The sequence below is a fragment of the Schistosoma haematobium genome, chromosome 5 (assembly GCF_000699445.3).
Source record: "Schistosoma haematobium chromosome 5, whole genome shotgun sequence".
NCBI classification, from domain to species: Eukaryota; Metazoa; Platyhelminthes; class Trematoda; order Strigeidida; family Schistosomatidae; genus Schistosoma; species Schistosoma haematobium.
Genome location: NC_067200.1, coordinates 9,450,303 through 9,464,488, shown reverse-complemented (window position 1 = coordinate 9,464,488; position 14,186 = coordinate 9,450,303). Strand labels below are relative to the sequence as shown.

Genomic DNA, 14,186 nt, shown 5'->3' with positions numbered 1-14,186 from the left:
AGCAATTTGGGAATTCGATATGAGGATCACTTCCGAAGAAAAATAGAACACATGCTCACTCCAATATTGAAAAGCATACACTATTATTTGTACTCATATTTTTCCGTAACAGATTACTGACAGGTATGGGAAGTTGGAATCATTTTGAACACGCTACTATCACCACGACTGATAATTAATCACTCATAGTTAGATGTAGAGAATAACAAACAATGCCAAACAGTTGGTTAATTCTACACTCTGCTTTTGTTTAAAAGTTACCTTGGCAACTATTTCACAATTTTCCTCAACTTATTTTTTTAACTGTAACGCGGCTTTTTCTACTGGGAATTTCGTTTTCCATTAGTGATCGCGCTCTTTTCACATTCCTGTTCATTCCTATCGCATCCACTTGAACACCAAATACCCTTATTTGTATTCAATCTTCACGGAATTCCATATTTTCTTGTCAATCATCTGATTCTCTCTGTTTGATTCTGCACTCTAATTTTGTTACAGCTTCCTCTTCAAGTATTTTTTTAGGGATTGGAATTTGAAATATTGTGGTTGTTTCGAACGTTTTTGATAGCTTACCTAATCATTTCCCTGGAAACATAAAATATTTGGAATTTCTTAATATATTCTTTTCAATTGTTCACTCCTTCTTGTGCCGTTATGTCTCCGCTGACCTTATATTTAAGTATCAGATTTTCCTAATGGATGAAATTTTGTGCCATTTAAAAGATTTCCATTGACTGTCAAGTGACTTGACTGGAAGTCTTTTATAAACTTATTAAATCCAAATATCAACAATTTGATTCTCCTCCACTTCTAAATTCATCCTACAGATACAACGGGAACAGTTAAAGAAAGTAGTACAGTTAGTGTCATTAACACTTCATTCACACCAAGCACATCTGTAATGGATTTCAATGCATCCACAACCATGTCAGTATTAACGACTAAAGCATCTACTGATAAACTAACTGAAATAACCTCTACATTCTTGAGTCAATCAACGCAATCGGTCACTAATTTATTTACAAACGCTTCGACATTGACTACCATTGAAACGACAACCTATGTTAATAGAGGTAAGTTTTGTTTGTTTTGATTCATAAAAATGTCTTTCCTGTGTTACTAGTACAGGGATTGTAATATGAAAGGCTACAATTTGTTCTAACAATTAGGATTCAATTTTATGGCGGAATGAAAGAACTACGACATCAATATTTTCCAATGATTCATGAAATTGAATTAAGTTGCTTTGTTGTTAGTAGTTTGTATACAAGCATGTTACTTGACAATAAATTTTTTTCCTTCTGGCTAGTCGCATTGCCTTGGATGATTTGGCTGCCAGCATCAATAATTCTGTTTGGTAGGCAAATGTCATCAAGCTAATTTGTATCATAAAATGGCCTTGATCATCTATTAATCGGTATCCTTTTATTTTATTTTAACAACAGAAAGTCAGTTGGTCAATCGTACGTTTTACTCTATAATACGTGGATATCAGTTTGATCCACGATACGATTTGTGTAAATTCTTTCTCCTAAAGCTCCATAATTCACTAAAACTGATTCTTCTTAAGACTGATGACAAACCTCTGGTCACCAAAATGATTGATTGTTTCGAATGGTGCTTTAGTGTATTGGAATAAAACGACTGACGCTACTGTCCTTAAAATGGGAGTTAGAAATGTTAAGTTTACTTGTGATTCGGCTTAATCTGTTGGAATCCCACATGATCATCAGAATGTGGAACCTGGTTTTAGAAAAGATCATTTATGCATTCATCATATCGTGACCCTCTATTACGCCTATTGCAGACCAATATTCATTGTGTTTCTTGATATTTGAATTACAAAATATAATCTACATTTATGATAGAATATTCATTTTCTCGAGCAATGCTTTATGAAGATTCATCTTAAAACCATGAAGTGACGTGTAACAAATCAGACAGTATTCGTCACAGCGTTACCTCATTCCGGATACCATTGGTTTCCAAAAGACACTCGAAAACTGCTTCATTCTAGCATTAGACTATTGAGTATCAGAGAATTCCACCGTTGGTCATTGTTCTAGTGGCTTTAATGATCAAGCGTTCTCACTACATCATGAAGTTTCGCAATTCAATCCCTAGTTGGGTAGTGAGTGAGCACTACCGAGTAGTTCGATACAAGCAATAAATACCTGTCTAGTTCTTCCCGGTTTACAATGATACGCTGAATGAAGTTAATTCATGAATAGTACTGTTCAAAAGTTATGTTAATCTTGAAAAATACTCCTTTAAATAAACATAATAAATTACTTAATCTTTATTTTTTTCAATAACGTCTTGTTTTATTTGTCTAGTAACTACAGCGTTTCAAGTCAAAGCAATTATATACGCTATCACTACTGGCAGTTATGTTCCATGGTCAAATGATTATGCCGATAAAACAACGAGTGCTTATAAAACCTTGGCTACAAACTACTGTTCCTTGGTATGTGTCATTTTTTTTACTTCAACTCTGTCAATTCAGAAAGCAAACATGGTGTATAATTTTGTTACAAATTACAACCATAATTATGTTCAGAATATACGAAATGCAAAACAAATCAAACATCATCTACAAAATAAATTGTGCCAACTGCGAAAAACACTACATCGGACAAAGAGGACGCCCCCTTCACCTTCGCCTACATGAACATCAGTTAGCAGTCAAACGGCATGATATCTCTTCACTTATATCAATACACGTGGACAACTGCGGACACTCATTCGATTGGAAAAATGTGGAAATCTTAGACAGAGGAAACTCCAAAAACACCAGAGAATTTTTAGAAGCCTGGCACTCAGGTCAATTAGCAATCAACAAGCATATTGAAATCAATCCAATTTATCAACCAATCAGAAAAATCATGCACAAACATAAGAACAAAAATCAAACCAATGGGAGACACAACCAAAACAAAGAAGTAAACAACGACAAAGTTAAGGTCAATAAGAACCAATCAACGTCGAGGTGCACAGAACAAGCTTTGAGACACATATGGAGAAATTCAAACACTTCACTTCTATCTGAAGTTTGTGCTGATGATGTCGTTCAGAAGAACGATGAAAGCTCCACGACCAAACCATCCAGCTCAGAGAACAAAACTCCACCGAAATGCAAAACTCATGAATACATCATCTAACACATATGTCGAGACAGAAGTTTAACAGATGTTAAATGATTGAATATAGTCGACAAGACGCTCTGCTAGTTGTTACTGAACACTTAGACATACTTACAATCTTAAAAGGAATTATATTCTCCTCGGGATTTGAACTTTTATCACCCAGTCTGACAGTCAGACATGATATGTATACCTCAAAAATAACGTCTCCGACTTCTATACTAGGAGATGTAAGCGTAAATCTTACTAGAACAATTAGATGGGCCCGAAAAGTATCTTCAACTGTTATGATATTTCGTAATACTCTCTTCAAACAGCTCACCGAAGACAGTGGTTTGCGGTGGCTCAGTTTCGTGGATTGGTTGAAGTTAGACATTAACACCGCCAGATGACGGCTCAGTGGTCTAATGGTTAAGTGCTGGCGCGCGAGATAGATAGTTCCTGGGTTCCTATCCCGTGGGGGGATCGTGGATTTGCACTGCTTAGGATTCCCAAACTAGGACGAAACGGCCATCCGGTGCTCCCAGGTTTTCCATGGTGGTCTAGCTTCAATTGACTCATGATTTCAACTATTAAACCATTATCGTTTAGCTATAACCTTTGCAATATCTTGACAAAAATTTTCAAATCTATCATACCCATTATTATTACGTACTTATAAGTGTTGTATAATCAAAATATTTATAGTTTTTTTCCTAATGAGTAACAATGAGGTGCTATTTTATGTATATTAAATCATATTTTTCACTCTCTTCAATACAATTTAAGCTATTGCAGAGTTTACTAACACAAAATACACAAATAACTCGTGGCGCAACTTGTACATTAATTGGATTCATTCGAACTACACTAAATTCACCTTCTAAACGACAAATTCAAAGCTCTAACAATATTACAACTGATGCTGTTCAAGGCAATGCACAAACTGAATTACAAACATTAGCTGGTTCACAGTTAAATCAAGCGCAATTTTCACAAATATTATTTAGTGGTTATCAAAAGCTTAATTTATCAAGTGGAAATTATCTAACCGGCATTAATACAACACGTATGTAATATTATGTGCTTAATTCAATTTGGTATTATTTAATTGAAACATCTCTTTGATGTTTAGGATTGCAACTGATCAGTCTGTTATTGGCATATGTGTATACTGTGCGTATTGCCTCGATACCATATTAATTCACAAGTATTTCAAACAAAGATGAACAGTGGCTAGCAGTGGAATCCAGGACGCGCGTTTCCTCCTATTTATAACTCGTTAGCTGGACGCACCTGTATCTCGCAGTTGATGTGTCACTCTAGGACTCGAACCCAGTATTGTTCGCTTCAAACTCCATCGCGTTATCCACTTAATTACTGAGTCCTGATAGCCACTTGCTTGTGCTTATATGTGTTTAAGTGCTGAAATTCCAGCTCATATATAAATAGTGATCTGTAATTTTATAATTAACCCATGTGATCAATACCAGAAGTTTATGAAGATTGTTGAGTTTTATGGTTTGAATTACGTACTCACTTTAACCCTGTAACTGTTGAAAGTCAAGAAATATGCGTTAGTTATGTTGTCCTAGCATGTGGCTACTCAGTGATAAAGCTAGTTATTTAAAACTGATCTATAGTATATGCAAAAAACTGAGAATTACGGCATTAGATAGATAAATAGATGTGTAAATATTTTTAACAGTGGTCTAGGTTACACTGGGAATTAATATTAGTTAAACTGATCAGATGTTGATATCACCCAATGATAGCAAATAATAAGTCGGTTCGTCCATTTTCTCCATAAAACAAAACTAACTTAACAAATAATGAATAACAAAAGTAGTAGGTCAAAAATATGGACTAGTCGGTCCTGCTTAGTGATAGGAGATTTTAAGATGTTCAAGTCATCAAGAAATTTATGTGTCATCAATACCATCCTTGTTACCACATTGATGCGGAGTCTGCTTTCCAAATCAACAGGCTTGTTTGTTTAAATCCTAGGGTTTTTGTTATATTTCAAACTTTTATGGTGTAAGGTTTTTATGCCACTTATTAAACTGTTATCTCATGACGTTACAAATAATTAAGAAATACGGGTAATGTTGGCTAGCCTGACCATCAAATAAAAATGAAATTCAATGTGAAAGGTTTTAGATGATTGTTGAACAACAACCATTAGAAACCATGAACCGCAGTAAGGTTGTTTCGTCATAGTATGAGACTGCTCAGCAATGCGAATCTACAATTCACGGCGACCCTTCAGTATACTGCACTAAGAAACTGTATCTCAGCTCACTAGTTTGAAAACCGAGCACTTCGTACGAGACCAGATGATCCTGTGTTCGAACCCTCTTGGAGTTACAGATATTTACTTTTGAGGAGTACAATGTTTTCCTACTTCACACATCTTCTTTCTAGACAGCTTTATTAAGACAAGATATTGGTCATAATTTTTAAAGGACTACTTGATTTCAAGACTTTATAACATACTGAATAATTCATTCATGTTTGCAGTGATAGGCATCGAGTTCGTACTCACCTTCAATTTAGATCCATCCAACAGATAAGACATGAATAGGATGAAACTCAGGTTCTGTTATTCAATTACTAACCAACATAAAAAATAATCCAGGATATTTTTCTGATGAAAAGAATCGTAATGAATTAAACCAATACATATTCTTTCTGCCTATTTTCTTCTATCTATACTTCCAACACCCTTAATTTATCGAATAATTTTGATCATACTTAACTCTTGAGCTAATTTTCTTTAAAACGTTATGTTGTTTTTTTCTGTTTTCACAGGGATTTCACCAACTATTACATGTTCACAAACTCGATCACTTTGTGGTGAACATGCATCATGTCGAAATACTGACAACGGTGTTACATGTACATGTGATCCAATGTGGAAAGATGTAAATCCAGATGATCCAGGAAAAAACTGTACACGTATGTTTCAAAATGTTTTCCCCAATACACTATATGTATTATAGTTGCGAACTGAATGCTATATTCGTTTCCTAAGCTATTCTGTAACCCTCAAGTTAGAACTATACAGCGACCTGAACACAAGAGAGAAGACGCAAAGTATGCGAGAAATACTTTACTCCAAGGTTTGTTTTTGTACAGAAAAACACAGGTATTTATAGATGTTAACATTTATTAAATCAACATCATATTTTAGCCAATCCACTAAAAGACATATTGTGCCACTGACCAATAGTAGCACGCCACGTTGACATTCTAGAGAGCTCCATCATGCTCTGATTGTCTAGGACTCTTCGACTCCTCTAGGGCCTCTGGAGGCTCCGTTGCAGTTCTCGGAAAGCCGACTCAACAATAGTATATAGTTTTTTATATACCATTATGTTCCTAATTTGTTTTATTGTATTTATAGCTTGATATTAAGTATTCTGATTGTGATATTTTGTATTGTGTTAGCTATAATTTACAAAGGTTACCTAGTAGTTTGACATCAATCTATTTAACGATGAATCTTACGTAAGTGATAGATACAATTGAACAAAAAGTAACTTCACTTGTAAAAAAAATACAACACTACTTGAAGAACAGTAGCTTGAAGAGTATCATGGCAAAACAAATTTCTACAAAGAAATCCATTTCTGTTCTTCATAGTACTTCTTTCTTTATCTTCCTCAATACCAACCACTGAACATAACAATTGCTTAGCTAGTGATAGGATAAAAATGTTTGTATATAATCTAATTTGTTTAACTGATAACAAATTAAACTGGTAATAGGATGAAACAATCAATTATTTATATGAGCTAGGGTTATTACCCCCATAGTGTTTTCGTTACCAACTAACGCTAGCGATAATGTAAAATAGTTAGGGTTAGGTATTTAGAGTTAAGCTGGAGTTTTGATAAAGGTTTACAAATTAAGCATTATAATGCTCGGTCTTCCTCGTCTACACGAATGAAATGTTAATTTACCTTAGACGAATATCTACACTAGATATCCTATCAGCTTCTATTCTACAGAACTTCAGCACAACTCAGATCAAGAACACGTGATTAGCCTGACTAGAACGTAAGTATATTTGCACATTAGTAACCGACAACAATCACAATTATAATAAGGGTAGAAGAATATATAACTCATCTAGTACCTATCAGAGTATCTACGAGTCTTAATCAGGAAACAACTAATCATTATCTTCCTCGCCTACATATCATTAAGGTTAAGGTTTTCGTCATGAACTAACATCAACTATAATGTAATAGTTTATAATTCTTTTGTATGCCAACTTGGGAAACTTGGGGTTGAAATTAAAAGTAAGGATTACAATGAGAGAAAACTATTCAGGTTCATGAAGTACTCCTGGTCAAGCATTGAATCATATCAAGTACTTTAACACACATTTTGTCTAATGACCAGGTTTGTTTTGTAATTAAGCTTAGGGATCATCTTAAATTTACTTTTTAGTTGCATAATAGACATTTTCGTTTATTTCAAACATTTAAATGACTAAATTGTACCAAGTTAATGAGTAATATTGATTGAGATAAATGTAAACGAAGAAGATATTTCTTGGTTGGTTAGTTCGATATTTCAGTGAGCGAATAATGTGTATCCATTTAGTAAGTCATTTACTGGGCACAAATTTGCTTACTTGGTTTCAAGCCACCATCTTATCGTAAGAGTCAATGATACTACTCAGGTTACTGAAATAAAATTAGATGGAATGGAAGTCGAAACTGAGATTTAGTAATTGAATGTAAAGTATCTTAATCTGTGATCTGTTACCCCACATACACATTATTATAAGATCAGTTATAGTGAACTATGAACTTTCAACTAGGTTATTTTATTACAGTTAATAAGATCTGTAGCAAGTTTAAAATGACTAATGAATGATATGGTTTCTGGACATTATTTATTGAGCAAAAAAATCCTTGTAACTAATGATGTATGCATTCTACCATTTTTATACTATTCATTTCACACTTTATTTATTTGGTGAGACTAGAATTTATGGACCACCTTTAAGGAACGCTAAAATGACTTTGAGAATGTCCAGCTACTAACTAGAACTAAATGATGATTATAAAAAAGGTGTGAGGAATTAGAATTATGATTTACAGTTGATGGTTATAGTTAAGCGTTAGATTTAGGCCTTCCACTACTTACTGGTATCAGCTAAAATATCAAGCCTCCAAATGTTCTGGTACGGGCGAGAGTGAGGAGAGTGAGATCTCTCTCTCCAAATGCTCTCACATAGTCACGCGTATGCAGCCACTGCCAGCGAAGTCCTACTCACTGCCCTCTCACGGTAGGGGTATTGTTTAGGAAATTGAGAGGACGAGAAGCGAATGTCCGGCGCTTTAACCGGGTTGGTGGACATGGAGAGTTCACCTAGAGAAGTTGGAAAACTCTCATTCCAAACCAGTTGTGCACATGGGCACCATGATCCTGAAAAAACAAATGGCGTATGAACCAATTATTAATCATCCGCTACCATGGGACTGAATCTTCTGATGTTGCTCCACTACCATATAGATCAGACCTTTAGGTCAAAGGCTCCGGGTGTGGCCCCCTAAGGAAACCATCTGCTTTGGTCTAAGCACCCGAACAGTATCACAGCCTACACACAAATCAAGTAACTTGTGTGGTGTATATGTATTCAGTGCTCCATTGTACCAATATTTATGTATTCAAATAAAGTAAATAAATATAAATAGCTAAAATGTCAAAACTCCGTTTAACCAAATCGATGAATGAATTAATTCACATTAAAATTCAAGATCTATTCTCTTATGATCTGATTGGTTCATTCATAACTTATATTCTTAGCATTTCTTCATTGAATAAACTAATTCTTTCTTCTTTTTTTTTTATTTAATTTTCACGTGTTTTATTTTATTTTTCTCTGTTCCTTTTTTCAACAAGTACATCCTGGAACAATTGCATTAATTGTATTTGCTGCTATTCTATTAACTATTGCTATTGCTGCATTAATCTATTTTCTAGTTCGAACGAAATCAATGAAACAATTACGATTAAAATAAATTGACATAATAATATATTAGATTAATGTTCATATTTATTTTATTATAATTCAATTATACAATTAAATTAGATATGTTATTAAAACAATATTTTATTTGAAGTAAACTAAAACAACCACAATGATTATGTTTCTTCTTTTTCTACTTCTTCTTTTTCTTCTCGTTTTCTTTTTATGTTCATTCACTATCACAAATATACATATTTTTTAAAACTAACTTCAATACATTATATGCAAGGATGGATCGTGAGTAGTAGTAGTAGTAGTAGTAGTAGTAGTAGTAGTAGTAGTAGTAGTAGTAGTAGTAGTAGTAGTAGTAGTAGTAGTAGTAGTAGTAGTAGTAGTAGTAGTAGTAGTAGTAGTAGTAGTAGTAGTAGTAGTAGTAGTAGTAGTAGTAGTAGTAGTAGTAGTAGTAGTAGTAGTAGTAGTAGTAGTAGTAGTAGTAGTAGTAGTAGTAGTAGTAGTAGTAGTAGTAGTAGTAGTAGTAGTAGTAGTAGTAGTAGTAGTAGTAGTAGTAGTAGTAGTAGTAGTAGTAGTAGTAGTAGTAGTAGTCATGCTTGGAACTCATCAGCTGAATGTACCTATATCATCAGAACTGATGTTCACTCTGCAACACGAACCCAATACCGTTCACTTCAAACGTTATCAGGTTATCCACTTAGCTACTGAGTCCTGATAGTTACTTGCTTGTGAAATGGGGTGAAATTTAAATTCACTTGGTATCGTTTATTTGAGTCTTCCCATTGATGTTTAAGACTGCAATTGATCAATCTCTTATTGGCATATGTGCATACTGTGTGTATAAGGTTATATCGAGGCAATACACACAGTAAGTATATATGCTAATAAGAGACTGATCAATTGCAGTCCTAAAAATCAATAGGAAGATTCAAACAAACAATAACAAGTGAATTTAAATTCAGTACAGTTTATTTACAAGCTGCATTTTTGTTAAAATATATATATAAAGAATTAAATGGTGAATTAAACTGTTCTTAAAATTACATAATTCACATCAAAGATTAATCTTAGTTAAACAACCAATGAAAACTAGGAAGTACTGGACTCGTAGTTGGGTCTGGATCGTGCGTTCGCATTCCGCTGTTTGTTCACAATTTTGGTTCAGTCGTTTCTACGTTAAATGGGTGCTGATGGGTTGACGATTTCGTCTTGTTGATCTGTTAGCATACTTTCGGGTGCTTTTAAACGGATGTCGAAAGTGGATGGCATATTTGAGTGCTTAAAGTAGGTCTATGCGCCTGAAAATTTCCTCATGGAGTAATGAAATAGGACTTCGCTTCTATTTTGTTGGTTTTGGATCTGAAGTAATGGGTAAGAGAGACAGACGGGGTCATTTGTATGGCAGTGTTAGAGATGAAATTCTGGGATCAACGCCAGACAAACTACAGCGAAAGCACTTACCAAGAATGATTTAATTGATCAGGAGCAAACGTCAGAGTTTCGGAGACGATCAAATACCATCGTAGTTCTGACCATAAACGATGCCGACTGACGATCCGCGTTGATTCTATAATTGACATCGCGAGCAATCTTTGGGCTCCGTGGGAGTATGGTTGCAAAGCTGAAGCTTAAAAGAATTGGAGGATGGACACCACCAGGAGTGGAGCCCGCAGTTTATTTCGACTCAGCATGGGAAAACTCACCCGGCCCGAACACCGTGAAAATTGACAAATTGATAGCTCTTTCCCGATTCAGTGGGTGGTGGTGCATAGCCATTCTTAGTTAGTGTAGCGATTTGTCCGGTTAATTCCGATAACAGGACATTTGTTTTTCTGTTGATATGTCACTTCTAAACGAAGTACATTTTTAATGGCCCGATATTTAACTCCTCTCATATCGTATGACGATTATTGTCAAAATATACATTCCACCAATACTTGTATGTTAGCATTGATTTAACACGCGTCAGGGAATTACAGAATAAAACAAGTCAAATACGGGAATGGATTATGAATACGTATATTTCATACAACTGTTGATACAGACAGACGATCAGAAAAACGAAACAGAAAAAGCGAAGCGAAATGAAATGATGCGAAGTGAAAAAGGCAAGTAAGCCAACTCCATTTAACAAACGTGAATGGATATTTATAGTCAGACAAAAATATATTACAGATATGTGGTGAGTAGAGTAAGAGATTAACTCACGCCCATGTACAAACAGTCAAGGTTAGTAAGCAAATGATTGACAAGGTAAAAATATGACTCAAGACGAATGAACAAACTGGTCTTTCTGGAAGCTAGAATAACCCATGTGGTTGTGACATAGTCACATTGTCTAAATTTAGACTTGTACAAAATTGGGTCCCGACTCAGTGGTCTAGAAATTTGGAGTTAGCACGTGATAGCAAAGGTCCTGGTTTCGGTTCTCAGCTACGGGATCGTGAATGTACACTATTGAGAAGTCCCATACTAGAAAGAAATGTCTCTTAAGTGACCTCATGTCTTCAGTAGTTGCCTAACTTAGATAAGCTTACGATCTCAACGACATTCTCAAAACTTATACCATCTTCTACTCCATAAAAACGGCTTCAGAGAGAAAACAGGTTATCATTTCTTTTGGGCAAAATTACTTTGACCAAAATAGTAGTATCCTACACTAACAATAGACAAGGTGTAAAAAGTATCAATTACGAAGTTGCTGAGATTATCGATCTTTGGTCAAGTAACGAACAAATCTAAGTAAGACAAACATTGTAAACCTGGAAACACATAATAGCTGTTTTTCATTGTAGCGAACCTCTCAGCAGTGTGTCCACAAAATTACCACCGGGTATCGAATGAAAACCTGAATAGTTTGACAGAAACTGGGTTTCAAGTATATTCAAGACATTATGTTTCAAAACATATCTGAAATAATCCCAGTGACTTAAATTTAAATAATTCCAACTCTTCCCCGAGAAGGCTGATCTTCTTTAAGATAATAATCATAATTAATAAGCAAAGATGGATAGCGTGTAGCAGTGGAATTCAGGACGTGCGTTTCGTCATATTTAGGACTCGTCATATGGATGTACCTGCATCTCAAACCCCGACAAATTCTCTCAATGTGAGATGCATGTACCTTCAGTTGACAGGTCTAAAAAAGGATAAGGGAAATAACTAAGATTCCTACCCTAGCCACATTTCATCTATAACTAGGACTATATAATGGTTGAAAAGCAGTATAAGGAATTAGAATTGTGATATACAGTTGGTGGTTTTCATCACGAGCTAACATTAGCTAGAATGTCAAAACGCTATTTAGCCAAATAGATGAATGAATTTCGATGCGAAATTCAAGACCTGTTCTCTTATATCTGATTGGTTCGTTCATAAATTATAGTCTCACCGTAATCGACTCTCCTTATAAGAATATTTTTAACGTAGTGTGTAGTAGAACGTTGTGTCAACAATAATTGTCAAACATAATGATGACTTTCAGTGAATCGAAAGCACGGTGTTGACAGAACACTTGAAGACCAAACGAAAAGACAGTTCTGATGGCAGGATACACTAAAAGATGTAATTTAAATACAATGAATAAATAGAATTATTATTTACGACCTAACATATAGGAAAGACAACCCCAAATTATTCAAATATGGTGAATACATGTTTACATTACACAAATTGTTATATTATATTCATTCAATAAATGAGAAATTAAACAAAATGTAGATAAGATTCATTAGATATCACTTACATGTATACGCGGAAAGATGCACATAGGGAGAAGCAATCGTGATCTACCAGTAGGGATGGCGGAACATATACTCAAATAGCTTCAGAAATAAATGAATTCAAATGGCTAAATAAGATCACAGGATAGACAGACATCTTCCTCTATTGTGAAACATTTGGTTGAGACTAGTCATAAGGTTGATATCAAGTCAGCATTTGTAGTGTTGTACAAAAGCCTTTAAGGGCGTATTCAGTGGTTTATTGAAGCTTTGACTATACGGAAACTGAAACCCTCTTTATGTGTTCAAAAACAATTTGTTCATACAACCAAAGATGGATAGTGGGTAGCAGTGCAATCCAGGACGCGTGTTTCTCCTGATTTGGGACTCTTCAGCTAGATGTTCCTGCATCTCAGAGTTGATGTTCACTCTGCAACACGAACCCAATACCGTTCACTTCAAACGCCATCAGCTTATCCACTTAGCTACTGAGTCCTGATAGTTACTTGCTTGTGAAATGGGGTGAAATTTAAATTCACTTGGTATTGTTTATTTGAGTCTTCCCATTGATGTTTAAGACTGCAATTGATCAATCTCTTATTGGCATATGTGTATACTGTGCGTACTGCCTCGATATTGTTTTAATTCAAGTAAACAATATCAAGTGAATTTAATTTGTTCTTACTCTTAACCTACCCTGGTAATAGTGATTTATTATCCAGAGTGGTTATCACATTGTTTTTGTGTATTTTATTATTATCTTTGTTACAGCTTACCTTACAATTTTCATCTTAAAAATGTCTTAACATGTATATGTGTAATCAGATTGTTTGAAATGTATTGATGCATTTTAACACAATACTTAAGAAAGATAACATTCTCATGTACTTCAGCAAGTCTGACAAAATAACGCAGAAACCCATTAAGTTTCTTTACTGTCGAAGGGAATACACCCATTAACAAATCAAATAAGAAGGACTGGTTCAGCAAAGAGTTCATTCAGGATGATAATAATTACAATAATATTGATAATAGACATGATAATAATAAAGTAGAATAAACAAAGTTATTCAAAAAAAGACTTTTATAAACAGGGTAACTAATAATCGTTTGATTTTTAATATTCATCAAAAGATAGATAGGGAACTTATGATTGGGAAAGTATGGCTCAGCATGATAAGGTCAAATGTTGAAATTGCGATGAAATGTAATCAGGAGGATCATAGAAACAGCAATAAACCAGTTGAGGGTATAAGGTTTAAGAAGAAAATGGAAGAGGAAGCAGATGGCTATTCTTCTTCCTTTATAGTTTCCGTATTAAAATACTTTTTTAATACCTTT

General features: G+C 34.5%; 1 protein-coding gene across 1 annotated transcript; it reads left to right on the top strand.

The window, feature by feature from the left end:
• Window positions 1-925: 925 nt before the first annotated feature.
• Window positions 926-9,163, top strand: MS3_00009112 (uncharacterized protein; the record flags this gene model as incomplete). Its single annotated transcript, XM_012945506.1, has 5 exons — window positions 926-1,073; window positions 2,337-2,467; window positions 3,912-4,191; window positions 5,934-6,080; window positions 9,045-9,163. The coding sequence occupies 5 exons, from the start codon at window positions 926-928 to the stop codon at window positions 9,161-9,163; spliced, it is 825 nt and encodes a 274-aa protein (XP_012800960.1).
• Between the last annotated feature and the right edge of the window lie 5,023 nt (window positions 9,164-14,186).